Genomic DNA, 16,281 nt, shown 5'->3' with positions numbered 1-16,281 from the left:
AGAGCCACCCAGTTCAGTGTGTCTGACAAAGCCCCAGGCCAGCTCTCCCCACCCAGTCAGCCCAGAGACCTGTGGAAGGGACAACTGCGTCTCTGGTGACTACCATCCCCAGATCCCTGTGTTGTAGAGAACCAAGAATTCAGAGTATAACGACTTCCCGCTTGTGTGACTGAGGATCAGGTTCGTGCCCACTCCATTCTGACAACTTCTGTATGACAAAAGCCAATCAGAAGAGCAAATACCAAAATAATAACAGTAATTTTAAAACAGCCAGCTATGTTGTAGATTATAGAGAACGTTATCTTCTTTTTGAGCCTGAATGTGCAGCCCAGGGTAGCTTCAAGCTCAAGGGACCTCGTTCTGCCTCAGCCTCCCCTGTGCTGGGGTGACAGGGTTTTACGGAGCCGGTCACAATAATGTCAGGTTATTATGTCTGCTCAGGATTTGGCTGCTGTTTGTTATTTGTTTTCTCAGGACTGCCTCAAAAAAAGAAGAAAGAGAAAGAAAGAAAGAAAGAAAGAAAGAAAGAAAGAAAGAAAGAAAGAAAGAAAGAAAGAAAGAAAGAAAGAAAGAAAGAAAGAAAGAAAGAAAGAAAATCCTTCTGGAGAAGAGGCGGAGAACACACTCGGCTTCTTAGCGCTTAATCCTCAAATGAGAAAATCAAATAATGCAAGTGAAAACCATGACGTCGCTTGAAAACATTTCCTGTTCTCAAAGCAAGGAACATTCTCAGAAAGTACTAACCCACTGCTTCCGGGAATCAGGATTATCACAAGATCATTCTGGAGTTTACGGGCGTCGGAAGTGTGGAGGAGCCTTGCAAGGTTCTGGTGGGTGTCGGTACACAGAGACTCAAAGCTTCAGAAAGACATCCAACTCAAACTCACAAAGAGCCGCCTCTTGGAAGGAGAGCCTTCCAGGGTGACAGTGCCTGAGGGACTCTGGGCCATCCTAGGCAAGACCTTGGGGCCATTCTTTTTGTCCCATCACCTCGGGTATTATGGGAAGAGATGAGAACAGGCAGCAGCCTGGGGGGTGGGGGGGAATGGCTTCTCTCCAAGAGGGTTGTTAAATCCATTGAAGAGCTGGGAGCCCTGTAGGCACCCAGAGTGACCTGGGACAGGGGCTGGGTGGTTATGAATGAAATAGTGTGTAAGATAAGACCCCATTACTAGTCTTACCTTATTCTCAGGACAGATACCTCCTGTGCCATCCGGATGTGTGCTGCTCCACACTTCTGAACATAATTTCCCTTGGAGCACAAACTGAACAAGTACCTGTACTAGTTTAAGCCAAATAATAAGCTTTGGGCTCTCCCTGACTACACAGCCTCATTCAAAGCAAGAGCTGTCCAAAACCCAGGATGACCCTTCTGCAGTGAGACCACTTACTATGTCCAAGCCAGCCTATGGCAGCAGGCACAGCCCTGTTGGCCTCCTAGGCACACAGTGGACAGGAGGGCAGGCTAGACCTACCAGTGCCAGGTGAGCCTGTCCCTGTTGCCAGGGACTACAGCTCTCCATCCAGCCTTTTAAAATGACCACACCCACAAGCGTGGTAACAGATTAAGCAAAAATTCAAACTTTGAAAGGTAATTGACTTAAGAGGGAAAGCTAAGCCACTGTCGTTTTGTAACGTTTATCACTTATTCGTCCATGTTACAGGATTGTGGATTACACATTCTTAGAATGAAACATGTTTTTTGCTCTCTTAACTGTAAAAACAAAGAAAGGTGGGGGCGGTATTCTAATTTATTAAAGCAATTATTTCCAAGAATAACTTTGAACCACTAAAAATTGGGGCCTAAAGGATGATGGGACTCCACTGGGAGTGAGTTACCAGGCATTGGTGCAGGATGTGCAAGGGGATCCCTGAGCTCTGCTTGTTCTGGGAGTTGGGCGAGGCCGTGCATGTGTATGTGCGGGGGGGTTGTTAAGGGTAATGGGGGTATATATATATATATATATATATATATATATATATATATATATGTTTGGTTAACATGTATAATATGCATGTGCAGGTGAGTGTGCATGGGTCTGCACATGGTAAGTGAAGGCCTTTACTTTCCGGATCTGCTAAGATTTTTCTCTGACTGACTTCTACAGGATAACTATGCAGTGTTCTCTGTAGTCAAAGGAGAGTTGGCTTTCTAATAAAAACAATGTGATTATTTTCTAATTCCTCTTAGCAACTGTAAGTGAGGATGGAATTGCATCGTCCCAGACGTTACACACACTCAGCATCTATGGGGGAATTTCCCAGGGAGGGTGGAGCTGGGGGGCATGGCCAAGCTGGGTGGACATAAGGCTGGGCATAGGGGCTAGGACTGGGGATGACTGCCCCCAGGAGCCACTTCCTAGAGCTACCAGTCTGCATGAAATGGCCCACACAGCATCTGTTTCAGCCACCTGGACAAAGAGGCCACACATGTCTGTTCAGACCGCTTTGAGGTGCCGTTAAAACGTCTGTGGTTCATAACACACATGGATTATCTCACGCGAACATAAGCAACCTCTGGTTCGGATTTGCACTCTTCGTTTTTATTCCTTCGAATCCAAATGGAAAAGGCAAAGTGTGGGAGAGGAAGCTGGGGCAGAGGAGGCTGGTTTCGTTTAAAAGTTTCTGCTGTGGCTGGGAAATGGCTCAGCAGTGAAGTGCTCGCTAGAACACAGGCAAATGTCAGGAGGGCGTGGAGGCACCAGCCTCAGAAGTGGAGACGGGATTCCTGGAGCAAGCTCAATAGTGAGACTAGCCATACGCTTTGGGCTTGAATAGGAAACTCTGCCTTTAAAGAGCAAGGTGGGAGAGCAGTCAAGATTCTCCACCTCATCCTCTGCCATCCCAAGCCGTCACTGCATGTGCATGCACACCCACACAGTCCAAACACAAACACACATGCAGGCGTGTTAAACACACATACGCAAACTAAAGAAAAACAATGGAGCTGATTGAAAATGTTTAATTTGTAAGGCACACAGCTTATGATCATCTTAATATCTAAAAGAACAAAATTAACAGAACTAACTCCCAACCATCAGCTCATTTACCAAGTTTGAATACCACGTGGGTTTAGCAAGGTGACTCTTACAGAGGTGCAGAGTGATGCGGACCAGGGTGGGACAGGCTAGACATGACCCTGAAAACCTTCTTTGGGTGACAAAGAAACAGACTATTGGACTGAAGCCACAGCTTCCAAGAAACAAGAAAAAGTAGTGGCCACCATAGTGGACTTTGTTTCCTTTCGAGATATTTTTCACCTAATCTCAGGATCTTACTGGTACCCTCACCCAAGTGCCTATGGAGCATGAGGTTCCAGAGCCCAGCGCTCCAGCCAAGTGTACAAGAGATGTTTCCTGTAGGGTGTGTGGCGGTGAGGGGACAAGCCTTGCGGAGTTTGCAAGCTCACATTTCCTCACTCATGGTTAGGCTGGAGTCCAGCAGCCTGCCCACGGGCCTCACTGTGGCACAGAGTGGCCCCAAGGATGGTAGAGGGGATGCCGCAAGCACACCAGAAACCCCTCAACTTCTCGGGAAAGGACCATTTTCCAGAACAGCTTAAGAGTGGGACTTTCTGGATTTTCATCTGGAATTCAGTTTTCCTGCTTCGCCTCAGGTTGAGGTAGAAAGAACAGCAATGAGACAGAAAGAAGATGTGAATGAGCTAGCCTCGGGTACACCATCTTCACTGAGGCACGGCTATGAGCAGGACTCATAGGCTTATACTGTAATGTAAGGCAGGGAGAGTCTCCAAGCTGGAGCTGACAAGAAGAGTCCCCATGAAAGCATAGTGCCTCTGGGGGAGTGAGAAGAGTGGGTTCCGGAAAAGGAGTAGACCCAAAAGCACAAGGAACGCTCTCCTCCACACCTGGACTCAAAGCAACAGCATCCTCGAAGCAGAAGCAAGACACCCTGGTCCCATTACCCTAGGTCCTGCTGTCCCATGGCTCTGCAAGGGACTCTACAACCCCTGTGTGGCTCAGCAGGGCTAAATCTTCTGTTTTAAGTCTTCTGTGATAACCTTTAAGGAACCAAGAGGTCCCTTCATTGATCTCTTACACAAATGCTATGCCACAGATGAATGAAATTATATGCAATGTACGTGCACGCACAAGTATGTATGTGCACAGGCATAGGTGAAAGATTGGCCGATTCTGGAAATATTCATCAAATTGTCATCAGTAAATATATATAATTTTAGGTGATTTTTTAAATTTCTTCTCCATACCCTCTAATACTGTTCTAAAGTATTCTATAAGTATAAAACAGCATCTCCGTTTTAAACTGATACTTGAGAAGAGAAAAACAAGCCATGTGATTATAAAAACTATCAATGAAAAACTAACCTCTTTAAAATGCTAAAAACTTAAATCAAAGCCTGTTTGCTCTGAAACAAGCTACAAAACACTGTCGCCCTAAACATGGATTACCAGAGAACTGAATCTCAAAGATATAAATTAGCATAGATGAGACTGAGGAATGAGTAGGCAAATCGCAAGGCCACACATCCTACAGTGGCATTTAGAGAGTCAGCGCTATTTTGCAAAAGAACTCTTTCAGGGAAGAATCCAGAGGGCTCTCCTAGAAGCCCCGCCCACTCGTCTGAGCAAACAAAGCAAGCCAGCATCACTTCATCCTTTTCGCTGCATCTGAATACGCGTGTTCAATCTCCCGGTCGGCTGGACACGTGTTAGTGAACTCATCCCGGGCGTAAGCATTGTTCAAGTACCTCCAAATGCCAGTCATTTCAGAAGGAAACTCAAAATCTCTGTATTTCTTGGCCACAATCTGCAAATCAAGAGGAAACAGTGAAAGGAGACAGGCCACTCACGTAGGTGATCAGGTCAGGCAACCCATCCTTGGGAGGCTCACAGCCTAGCTTCTGATGTCATCCTATGGTCCTGTGGGCCACCCACAGTGGCACTTTAACTCTGCTAGGGCACCTTGGGAGCAGGAGGGGGGGCTAGGGGTAGGGGGAGTCAGTGACAGAAGTACAGAACCCAAATGAAGTGCTCTGTGATAAGATCTAGGATCACTTGGGAGACCACCCTGTGGGCACCAAAATGAGGGAGCCTCCAGGGTGGGTTCATTGAGACTGAAAGACCTACCCTACGTGCAGAAGATATGAGTCCATGGGCTGGGATCCTGGACTGAACAGAAAGGGCATAAGGAGCTGAACACCAGAGCCCATAGCACTTTGTGCCTCACATTCCAGCCCCCATGCCCTCCCTGCCACCATGGGCTTTATCCCATCACACTGTGAGCCAAAGTCAACCTTCCTCTTGTAACTTGCCCGTCAAGTTTCCCAGAGGCGATCCTTGGGATCCAGCCATGTGTGTATACAGCATGCCAGTGGCTTTCTCCCTGTGTCTGTGGCAATGCCTTGGCAGGTGTCAGCTACTGCGTTACGTGGTGCATGAAGACACACACACATGGGAAGTCTTCATTTTGGATTTCATCAGGATTTTTTAATCAGCTCTCTCTTCTAGCTGTTCAACCCCATCTCCAGCGATCCCTAACGTCTGGTATTCAGGAGTCCACCACTCTCTTCTTAGCAGATTGCTCAACCATGAGCTTACCATGTGCAAAAGTAGGTGCATAAACAAAACAGCTTGTTCCTCAACATCATGGAGACAGTAGGAGCAAGAAAAGGACAAGTGTGTGGGTGTACTAAGGGACTCAGCCGTGTGCGATGGTTTCTCTGGTCTGGAGAGAGCCAGGTGAGTAATCACTAAGGACAGTGTCCAGTGACAGGGATGTGTGTCTCTGTTAGTGCTGCACACTTGAACAACTGAAAGCAAAAAGGTTTTCTATCATAGTCCCAGAAGTCAAGATGTCAGCGGGGCCCTGCTCGCACTGAAGTTTCTAGGTTAGAATCTGTCCCCGGCCTTCCTCCTAGCTTCTTAAACTCTTGACGACGAAAGGACAGCTGAGTCTGTGCATGTCTTCTTGCTGTGTTTGGATGTCCCTGTCTTAAATCCTCTTTTAGCAGCAAGCCATATTGGAGGAGGGTCCAGTTTTCTCTTCTGCACCTTCAACTTAGCTAATTGTGTCTTTGAAGACCCACATGCCAAATAAATCCCATTCTGGGGTAACAGTGATTAGGACCTTGATAGGCAAGCTTGGGGAAGCACAATTCCATCTGCCGCAGGGATCCAGGGCTACAAAGGTCATGTCTGCTGTGTCCCCTCCCTTCCCACTGATCCTGGGGTGTTGGAATGAATGTAACATGAGACTCAACACAAATCAGATCTCAGTACTCAATTGTCAGACTATAACAGCGACCACCATTCATGCAGTGTGGCAGCAAATTAGGACCCAGGAACGTCTAGAGAGCCTGTGACAGGGTCTGGTGTTCCTTGTCTGAATGCAGGTTTAGGGATGCTAGAGTCAAGAACTCTTATTTCTTTGGTGGATGCTTACCTGCTTCGCTGGTGATGCTTTTTGAAAAATCTTAACCTGGAGTTTCATGCTAAGCAACTGCTCCCCTGCAGAGCCCCTCCCCCAACCGAGCCCAGCTCTCTCTTTACTTTCCATTTAGGCATGGGGTCTTATTATCTTGCCTAGGTGGGCCTTGAACTCTCTCTGTAACCCATTCAGGGTTGAGCTTGCAGTCCACCTCCGTCAGCCTCGTGGGTGGCAGGTATTACGAGCCAGTGCCATCAGCCCTGGATATTTTAATATTAATGAGGAAATTTGGTAAATGTCTTCCCATCATACATGGACATTTGCTTTTATAATTTCTCCTTGTGTGTATATATATCCATGTGCACGTGTGCAAGTGTGTGGATACTGCGTGGGAGTCAGATCAACACTGGGTGACTTTCTGGATTGCTAACTACATTTTAAGCTCTATTCTAGATTTACTTTTTAAGTTATGATGTATGGAAGTGAGGGGTTTGGGGGGAGGTGGTCTGTGCATGTGTGTCTAGGTTGGATCCCATGAACCTGACATGGGTGCTAAATACAGGTCCTCTGGAAGAGCAAACAATGCTCTTGACCACTGCCCTAACTTATTGTTTTAAAGAAGTATTTCTTATGGGTGTGTACACATGTGTGCAGAGGTCCCTAGAGGCCAGAAGAGGCATTCCAGTCCCTGCTGCCGGAGTTGCAGGTGGCGACTCTCGAGGCCTCTGCCAAGCACAAGACTCAACCGCTGAGCCATCACTCCAAACCCTCCTTTTCTACCTCGTTTTTGAGACAGTCTCCTGTCGAGCCTGGAACTTGAAATGTGATTAAACTGTGTGGCCAGCAATTCAGTGATTCTCCTGCCCCTGCCTTCCGGAGATGGAATGCCTCACATCTGCCATGTTTTGCAAGCGTTCTGGGGAGTCAAACTCAGGTCCTCTTGCTTGGTCTCTCTCCTGTTGTTAGTATTGGTTCCTCACAGAAAGGGCTGCAGCCCCAAGCTAAGAAGCTCATGGGAAGGACTTGTCCCTCTAATTGAATTTTCAACTGCAATCTATTTTTATAAATTTATTTCACTTTTGATTAAAATATAATTATATCATTCCCTCTCTCTAAACCCTTGATACATGTGTTCACTAAACACATAAGAACAGAGAAACTGAACGGGTAAATGACAGGGATGTGTGTTGGGACTGGATAGTTAGGTTGCCCCTAAGCCCAAGTCTCTCATTCTTCTGGCAGTCTGTAAGCAAGCCAGTGTCCTTTGAGTAAATTTGTGCTCCAAATTAGAGCAAGATAGGTTCCCTGTTTCTTAACAGACTTTTCTAAAGCACATCTTATCTGTCTCTGTCTCCTATTTTCATGATCATTTGAGTATTTCAACATATAGTAATTTTACTACTCAGGAGTGCTTATTTTACTGAGGCTGGGTGTCTGGGGAGATAATAACTGGGGATATAAAACTCTTTCATAATACACCAGACAGCCTTCCTTTTCCTCTCTATTAGAATTTTGATGCCATGAAGGCTACTGTAGATGTCTTCCCCCTGTAGGCAGTTCTACTGTTTATTTATGTCGTCACAGCTGCTGGTGAGTACTATCGTCTGGCTGTCTACTCTAGTTTGAGTGTACTCTTTGAAGGGTCACCGGTTGGAAGTTTAGGTCTCAGTAGAGCAATGTGTGGTGGGGCCTTCAAGAAGCACAGCTTAGAGGAGGAAATCACTGGAGCACACCATCGGGAGAGACCGAGATAGTTCTCAAAGGAATCTGGTTAATTCTGTGGGAAGTCTGATATACAAGAGTAAGTCTGAATGTTTCTAGTATCATCATACGGACACTTCCTATCTCACCATATGGCTACTTCCTGTCTCACCTATGGTCACTTCCTGTCTTACCCATGCTCACTTCCTGTGTCACCTATGGTCACTTCCTGTCTCGCCTATGGTCACTTCCTCTTTCACCTATATAACTTTCTGTCTCACCTGTGGTCACATCCTGTCTCACTTATGATCACCTCCCCCCCACACCACACACACACACACACACACACACACACACACACTCACTCATACTGGGATGCCATAAGATCCATATCAGAGTTGACTCATGCTCTTGAATGTCTACAACTGTGAGCTAAATAAGCTTTTCTGCATGTCCCTGTCCCAAACATTTTGTAATAGCAATGGAAAGGGGACAGATTCGGTTCCTAATTCTTCCTTTCTATTACAGAAGCTCTGTCAAGTATCAAACATGTCTCTCTGTGATGATTGTTCTGGGAATTTGCTTCCTAAATATGGCATGGCCTTGAAAGAAGTTTGGAGCTAAGGATGCACCAGTGCTTGTTTAAATGTCCAAGGCCCTGGGTTTGATACTTAGCATATAACGAATACAGTAATGATAAAAAGAAAAAATAGGGAGACTTGTATGATGTACACGCTTGTAGCTCTAGGATTCATTACAGGCTTGGGGAATATTGAGACTGAGGCCAGACAGAGCTACATAGTGAGACCTTGTCTCAAAATACCAAGGACTGGTGATGAATTTGGTGGTAGAGTAGTTGTTGTCTAGTGTGTGCAAGTCCCTGGGTTTCATCCTAGCACAAATAATCAATTAAGACTATTTAGATAAAGCAGAGGGTCCGGCTCTATGCTAATGAAAGCAATGCTCTGCTTGGACTGCCTGCTTCCTGCTTCCCTTCCCGCTACTGTCATTCTGAATACAAACTCTGAGATTGGATGGCCTGTTTTCAGATCCAGTCCAGCTACTTTCTGCTTCTTGCTACTTCTACATAATTTTTTATTTCTTCGAGACTTTATCTGTCTTTGCTTGCTCAAATGCCTCTGGCCTAAGTTGCATCCATTTTGCATCCATTTCTGGTCCTGTGTTTTTTGACATTCTGTGTCTTGTCTTAGAGCTTTTTCTGAAGAAGTCCATATCATTTCCCCCTTTCAAGGTTGTAGAATATACAGTGTTCTTTGACTTCCTGGGACAAGTCTTTGTCACATATGCATTTCCTGTCCCCCTTTTTCCTTTCTTTAATTTTGGGTCCTCCATCATTTTCTTCCACTTTTATTGTCTATAGTTATACAGTGGCCATTCGTGGGTCCCTTTTTGTGGCTAGTCAGAAGTTAGTGAGGCAGACATACTGGAGCTACCATTTACTTAGAAATCATGTAGAGCAATAGGAGAGTGGGGACAGGTCAGTTGGTAGAGCAAATTTAGTATTCCATTGAAGCATTCATTCAGGAAACACTGGCCTCTACTCTGCCTCAGAGACACACAAGAGCTAGAGTTAGGGTTAGAGATAAGCTTGGCATTAGAGTTAGAGTCAGGGAACTTTCGCCTGCTTGCTTGCTTGCTGACTGGCTTGCTTCCTTCCTTCCTTCCTTCCTTCCTTCCTTCCTTCCTTCCTTCCTTTTCTTTTCTTTTCTTTTTTTTCTTTTTCTTTTTTTGTTTTCTTTTTCTTCTGTTCAGCAGTCACAAAACAGAATGCTAGATCCTTCCTCTTCTCCTACCCCATCTCCCTCCAGGACACAGTGTGGCAGAGGGGCTGGGCACGGGCTGTGTAGACATCATCCCTGTATAATCGTCCTCCTACTCTGGCTCTTTAGAGATCTCAACCCACAAGTATTCTCTGTCGTCTTTGCCTCACTGCCAGCTCATGCTCCACCCTCTATGCAGAGTCATTTCAGGACTGCATTATTTACTTCTTAAAATTTCTGAACTTTTCTAACCCTAAAGGGAGCCATGTACCAGTCAAGCCTGTCTCTTGGATTCCTTTGAGTTTGTGGATGACCTGTCATTCTTCCGTAGGCTCGTGAAAGATGAAGCCAATACTGTATTTTTAATGTCATTTTTCAGTGAGTTTCAGGAAAGGAAATAAATTATAAATCTCCTCAGTCTCATCTTTTACCATAATTCCCTTGGACGAATTCTCATTTCCTTCAGAAGTATTCTGTGCTGGAAGATCATTAAACAGTTTAGTATCTTAAGTGCTAAATGGCTTTGAAGATTCTCTTTCTAGGTCTTTCATTCTCACCATGGACTGCTTTAGACCTAGTCCCACCGCCAAGCTTACCCTTTCTACTGCTTACATATATGTGTATGTCTGCATGTTCATGTAAATGGAGGACTCACAGAGATCAGGCGAAGGTGTTGGATCCCTGGAGCTGGAGTTACAGATGTTGTAAGCTATCTATTATGGGTGCTGGGAACTAAACTCTGACACTCTGCAAGAGCAGCCAGTGCTCTTAACCACTGAGCCATCTCTCCATCCCCTCTTTTTTTTTTTTATGAATAAAGCACATTGTGACTGGTGCTGTGTGTCTGAGACATTCCTCATGCTATCCAATGTGCTTTGGATATTAAACACTTTTGTAAAATGAAGGTTTGGTTCACAATTAGTGGTGATTAGACCATGAAGGAGCTAGCCTCATTGACTGATTAACCATAGTGGATTAGGCAATAGGAAATGTGCCTAGACTACTGGAGCCCTTTGAAGGGCACATCTTGTCTCCTGACACTCCTTCTTGCTTTCTCTACCTTCTGGCTTCCACAGACGAGCTGCTGTCCTGTTCCACAGTGTTTGCCATGAGCCTAACATCAATAGAGCCAACTCATCATAAACTAATAGCTCTGAACCCACAGGCCAAAGTAAACCTTTCTGCTCTGACAGACTTGCTCAAGCATTCTGTCATATTAACCACCATCTCTTCTTCAGCCTGCACATACCTGTCTGGTGCTATATCATTCACAGCAAAGACTAAAAATTCATTCCCCCAGGAGACTAAACCACAACACCGCGGCACAAATATCACTGGAAAATGGTGTCTAGAGGCAGCAGATTGTCAGGAGTTGAGCATCTTCCGTTACTTTGGATGTTGGGACCTTAGTGACACTACTGAAAAGACATTCACTCAAGGAATTGGCAATGTCTGTTGTAAGTAGGTCTCGCTGAAGTACACAGGCAAGAGAGGAGGAGTGAGTTAGAGACTCAGCGGGAGGGCAAGAAGAAGTGTTCAGGAAGAGAAAGATGAGGTTCTCACATGGAGTGACCAAGAGTGGCAGGTAGCCCACCAAGGACTGTGGTCTGACCAGCCAAATATGTACGAGCTTAGGGCTTGACATAGACTGGTATCTCCCTGTGTTTCTTCCTTATTCTCGCTTTATGTTCCTACACTAGCTCTAGGCCTAGGTGAGAATTTAATAGTAATGAAGATGCCCAGTGCACAGGCTTCTTTTTCAGACATCTGAAGGTCATATGCATAGCACTGATGGCTGTCAGTCACAATAACAACTGACACCCACAAGTAACAGAGAGGTGGAGAGAGAGAAGCAACTCAGCCTCCAACTGTGGAGCCAGCTGCCTGGGAATCCTCATGGATGCCACAACAATTTCTGATTAGCCAGGTCAGTGACCAATCAGACAGCTGAAATTTAAAAAAAAAAAAATAACAAACATTTTAAAACTTTTATAAGATTCCCTCAAACAGCTCTAGTTGTGACTGTTGACTCTTCTGCTATATCCAGCTACCTAGGAAGACAGGATGCCTTAGCTGTGTGTGTGTGTGGGGGGGGGGGTGATATTAAGAGTTTATAGGACACCCCTCTATTGTCCCTGGAACATCTTTGGTTATCCCTAGAATTATCAACAATGCATCATCTTCAAGCCACAGAGACCTGAGTGTGCTTGAGCTTTTCTTCAGACTGAGGACTTCAGGGAGGACCAGGGAGCACATTCACAGGTACTTTGCGAAGACACCTGGAGCTCTTGGTTCTATGTCTTTAGTGTGGCTGCCTTGACTCTAAACTACTAGTTTTCGATTCAAACTGATATTTGCTACTATTACCCCTGTCCTGAGTGGTTCAGGGCCCGCTTCCTAGGGAATAGTACTACCCACAGTGGACTGGATCTATTGTTACCTGTCCTGAGTGGTTCAGGGTCCTCTTCCTAGGGAATAGTACCACCCACAGTGGACTGGATCTACTATTATTCCTTTCCAGGCCATTTTCTAATGCCTGGCCTCAGCATAAGTCAGAACAACAACAAAACAAAACCACCAATAAACCCTCTTTCATGCATCCAGCCAGCTGTCAAGAGCAAAAACAAACCTTAATGATATGGAGCTTGGGTAAGAGGTTACAGTCGGCCAGTGTGAGCTCATCCCCATCCAGAAACTTCCTTTTCGAAGCAGTGACATCCTCTGAACTGTAGGCATCTATTTCGTCTGGCAGCGGGCTGTTTAAGTAACTGTCCAGCTTCTTCAGGGCCCGTAGTAGGTTCTTTTCATAAACTAAAACACAAAGGCAAGAGATGCTGGAGATGGGCCACACAAATGTCTCTGTGTGTTTGTTTGTCTGTTTGTTTGTTGCCTTGGAAGGAGAGAGTTGGTGTGCTTCCTTTCTGAGACACAGACAGTCGGCAGCAAGATGACCAGAAGGACACAGAGGCAGACAGGGCTCAGTCTCTGTGCCATCCACCCAGCTGTGCCACTTCTGGAACCCATCAGTTTTTAAAGGTATTTTTGATTTTATTATTATTATTTGTATTCGTGTCTTTGGGTAGGCATACCACATGTATGCAGGTGCCCTCAGGGGACGGAAAAGGACCTCAGGTGCCCTAGATCTAAAGTTATAGGTGGTTATGAGCTACTTGGTAGAGGGGCTGGGAACCAAACTCCAGTCCTCCACAAGAGCAGCATGTGCTCTTAACCGCCAAGCCATCTATCCAGCCCAACTGCATCCACTCTTATAGACATTCATGAGAAGCCTATGGAGAGCTAGGGACTGGCAGAATCACCATTTAAACAATCGCCACATTGCAGGTGGCAACAGGTGCCATGTCAAAATGTCTCCCCTTAATATAAGTGTTGTACTTTGGATTCCCAAACTCTAGAAACAGTCTCTCCAAAGTCACATGCAGAGAAAAGGATAGAAATGTTTTTCCTTATTCAGACTCCCGTCTGTACCCACACTCTGTGAAATGAGCCCAGATACCCAGTCTCTCCCCAGCAGGCATGTGGACGACCCCGTAGGGACAGAACTGCGGGGACAGAACCCAGTACAGAGTACTTACACTCATTTGCATCCTTCTTGGTGTTTTTAATAAATGCTGAGAATTTGGCAAAAACATCATTTCCTGCGGAGTTGGACTCAGGGTGTTGAGTTCCCAGCTTAGGGTACCTTGAAGAGTTCAGAATTGGAAGGTCACACAAAAGCAACGTCTAGTGAGGATGATGAAGCCGATGGAGGGAAAGGCCTGTCTCTGGGCAGATATTTACAACGGCAAGCTCCTGTACACTGGTTTCGTGATCAGTGCATCTCAAGGCTGAGTGAAAACATGATTTGGGAGAACTGCATTGGATCTGGCCCTGGCGAGATCAATCCTGAAACACAAGGATCAACCAGATGCTCCCGACATAATCCTCTCCCCAGTCTAATGGAGATGTTTGACTAGAAGGTTCCTGAAGTTTCTTCCAGTAGCAGACATGAGAGAAAGTTATCCCACACAGCAATGGCGCCTCCTCTCTTCCTTCTGCCATACCATCCTAACCTCCAAGCTATGGATACATAGAAGGGAAGCTGTTATGGTTGGTTTTCAGTGTCGACTTGCCACAACCTAGAGAAGAACCTCATCTGAGGGACTGTCTAGATCAAATTGGCCTGTGTGTATAGCTTGATTATTAATTGATACAGGAAGATCCAGTTCACTATGGGTGGTACCAATACCTAGGAAAGGGATCCTGAACTACTCAGAACAGGGATAATAGTAGATCCAGTCCACTACTGGTGGTTTTATTCCCTAGGAAATGGGTTCTGAACTATTCAGAACAGGGATAATAGTAGATCCAGTCCACTAATGGTGGTACTATTCCCTAGGAAGTGGGTCCTGAACTACTCAGAACAGGCATACAGTAGATCTAGTCCACTAATGGTGGTGTTATTCTCTAGGACAGGGGCCCTGAACTACTCAGAACAGGTATAATAGTAGCAAATATCATCCTGCATTTCTCTCTGCTCTTGGTTGTGAATGTGGTGTGGCTGTCTGGCTTACATTCCTACCCCACTGACTTCCCTGCAATCACGGACTACAGCTAATTGTGAGATAAATAGACCTTCCCTCCCCTAAGTTGCTTTTTTGTCAGAATGTTTTTAATCACAGCAACAGAAATGAAACCAGAGCAGAAGCAGACTCCATCTTAACTCAAAGTGTCTGATCTGGCTGTTTCTGTGGCACAGTATGCATGACCAAGGAGGAAGGCACCAAAGACTTTGTGAGCATCAGTCCTAGGAGGCTTACCTCGGGGGAACTAACTTCTCCTCTAAGAACTCCTCAATTTTATTCACATCTGTCTTGACTTCACCATCAAAAGTCATGAAAGGAGGGTTGGTCCCAGGAGCCAGGTTCTGCAGGTCTGCAGGCTTCCTAAATAGGAGGGAGGAACAGTCTGCATGGACAGTCTCTAGTACTTGGAGTCACAGCCAAGGTTTAGTTGTGATCTCATCGGTTAAGAGCTACAACCCTCGAAAATGTTAAAGTGGTTTGTGAATTAATAAGGTGGCTTGTTGGAGACTAAAGCCAAGGAATTTGCTAACAAATGATTGGTGGCTGCCAGCAATGGGAAAGTTAGCTCTCTGGGGTTATCAGCCCAAAGCAGTGCTCAGGCAGGGCTCTGGGAGGGAAAGCAGACTCTCCCTGGCCCCCGACCCCTACCCCTTTCTGGCTGCAGCCCCTGAGTTCTCTATGAACCATACTGCTGGGCTAGCTTGTGCTTCATTTTAGGCTCCTGACTAAGGATGGGCATATCATTGTATGCCCATAGTCCCTAGCAGTGTATATGAGCATGTTTGTGTGTGTACACACATGCTCGTATACATGAAAAGGTGTGTTTCTGTATACGGGGAATTAGGCCCAATTTCTGCAACGACACAGAAGCCCCATCTCACCGTTTTAGGTCCACCGTTGTCACATTGAATATAACACCCTTTAGCCAGAGGATCATAAAGAGACGCTGTGAAAATGGGCAGTTTCCAATGCTCTCGCCGTCATAACCAGCCTGAGAGTAGGGGGGAGAGAGAGAGAGAGAGAGAGAGAGAGAGAGAGAGAGAGAGAGAGAGAGATTTATCTGACCCGGTCTCGCAATGCTATGTGTCAGCAATAGCGATGTACACACACACACAGTCATTATGACTTTTTTATGAATGGTTACTGTATTTGAACTTCTAAGTCCATTTAACTCAGGATCTATGACAGGTTAGAGATGGATGTGATACGGGGGTGATGCTCATACGTGCGAGCACACACACATACACATGCACACACATGCACACGTGTGCACATACACACACACTAAATGGAAACAATAGGAATTAGGGAGACAGCTCAGCGGTTAAGAACACTGGCTGCTCTTGCAGAGGACCTAGGTTCAGTTCTCAGCACCCACATGGAGGCTCACGACCATCTGTTAACACCACTTCCAAGCCATCACACCTCTCTCTTCTGACCCTCATGGGCGTGCACATGGTTCGCATACATGCAGACAAAAATTCACACACATAAAATTAATTAAAAAAAAAATCTTCCCTCAAGTTTGCACAGAAAATCTGGGACCCAGTAGACGGTGACAAAGCCACCCAGGACCTTGCTCTGGGGATGTATTCAGGACAGTCTCTGGGAACAATTCTCATGTGCATACGGTGTTATTTAAAAGACAGAACAGCGATGTCAGGCCCTGCCAGCTGCTTTCATTTCCTTGGCTTTTATTTGATTTTTTTTTTTGAGACAGACTTTTTTTTTTTTTTTTTTTGAGACAGGGTTTCTCTGTATAGCCCTGGCTGTCCTGGAACTCACTCTGTAGACCAGGCTGGCCTCAA

General features: G+C 45.7%; 1 protein-coding gene across 2 annotated transcripts in view; it reads right to left on the bottom strand.

The window, feature by feature from the left end:
- Nucleotides 1-2,948: 2,948 nt before the first annotated feature.
- Nucleotides 2,949-16,281, bottom strand: part of Clic6 (chloride intracellular channel 6) — a 48,805-nt gene continuing 35,472 nt past the window's right edge. The window contains exons 2-6 of one of the 2 annotated variants that reach the window (XM_021209506.1): nt 15,355-15,464; nt 14,708-14,833; nt 13,484-13,590; nt 12,520-12,701; nt 2,949-4,788 (exon numbers count right to left, since the gene is read on the bottom strand). In XM_021209506.1, the coding sequence (XP_021065165.1) occupies nt 4,627-4,788; nt 12,520-12,701; nt 13,484-13,590; nt 14,708-14,833; nt 15,355-15,464 (687 nt within the window). In that variant the 3' untranslated portion in view covers nt 2,949-4,626. The remainder of the gene's footprint in view (nt 4,789-12,519; nt 12,702-13,483; nt 13,591-14,707; nt 14,834-15,354; nt 15,465-16,281) is intronic. The other variant, XM_029544576.1, reaches the window with a different exon arrangement.

The sequence above is a fragment of the Mus pahari genome, chromosome 12, assembly GCF_900095145.1.
Source record: "Mus pahari chromosome 12, PAHARI_EIJ_v1.1, whole genome shotgun sequence".
Classification (NCBI taxonomy): Eukaryota; Metazoa; Chordata; class Mammalia; order Rodentia; family Muridae; genus Mus; species Mus pahari.
The sequence above is the reverse complement of the archived record's forward strand: the minus strand, read 5'-3'. Positions and strand labels throughout refer to the sequence as shown.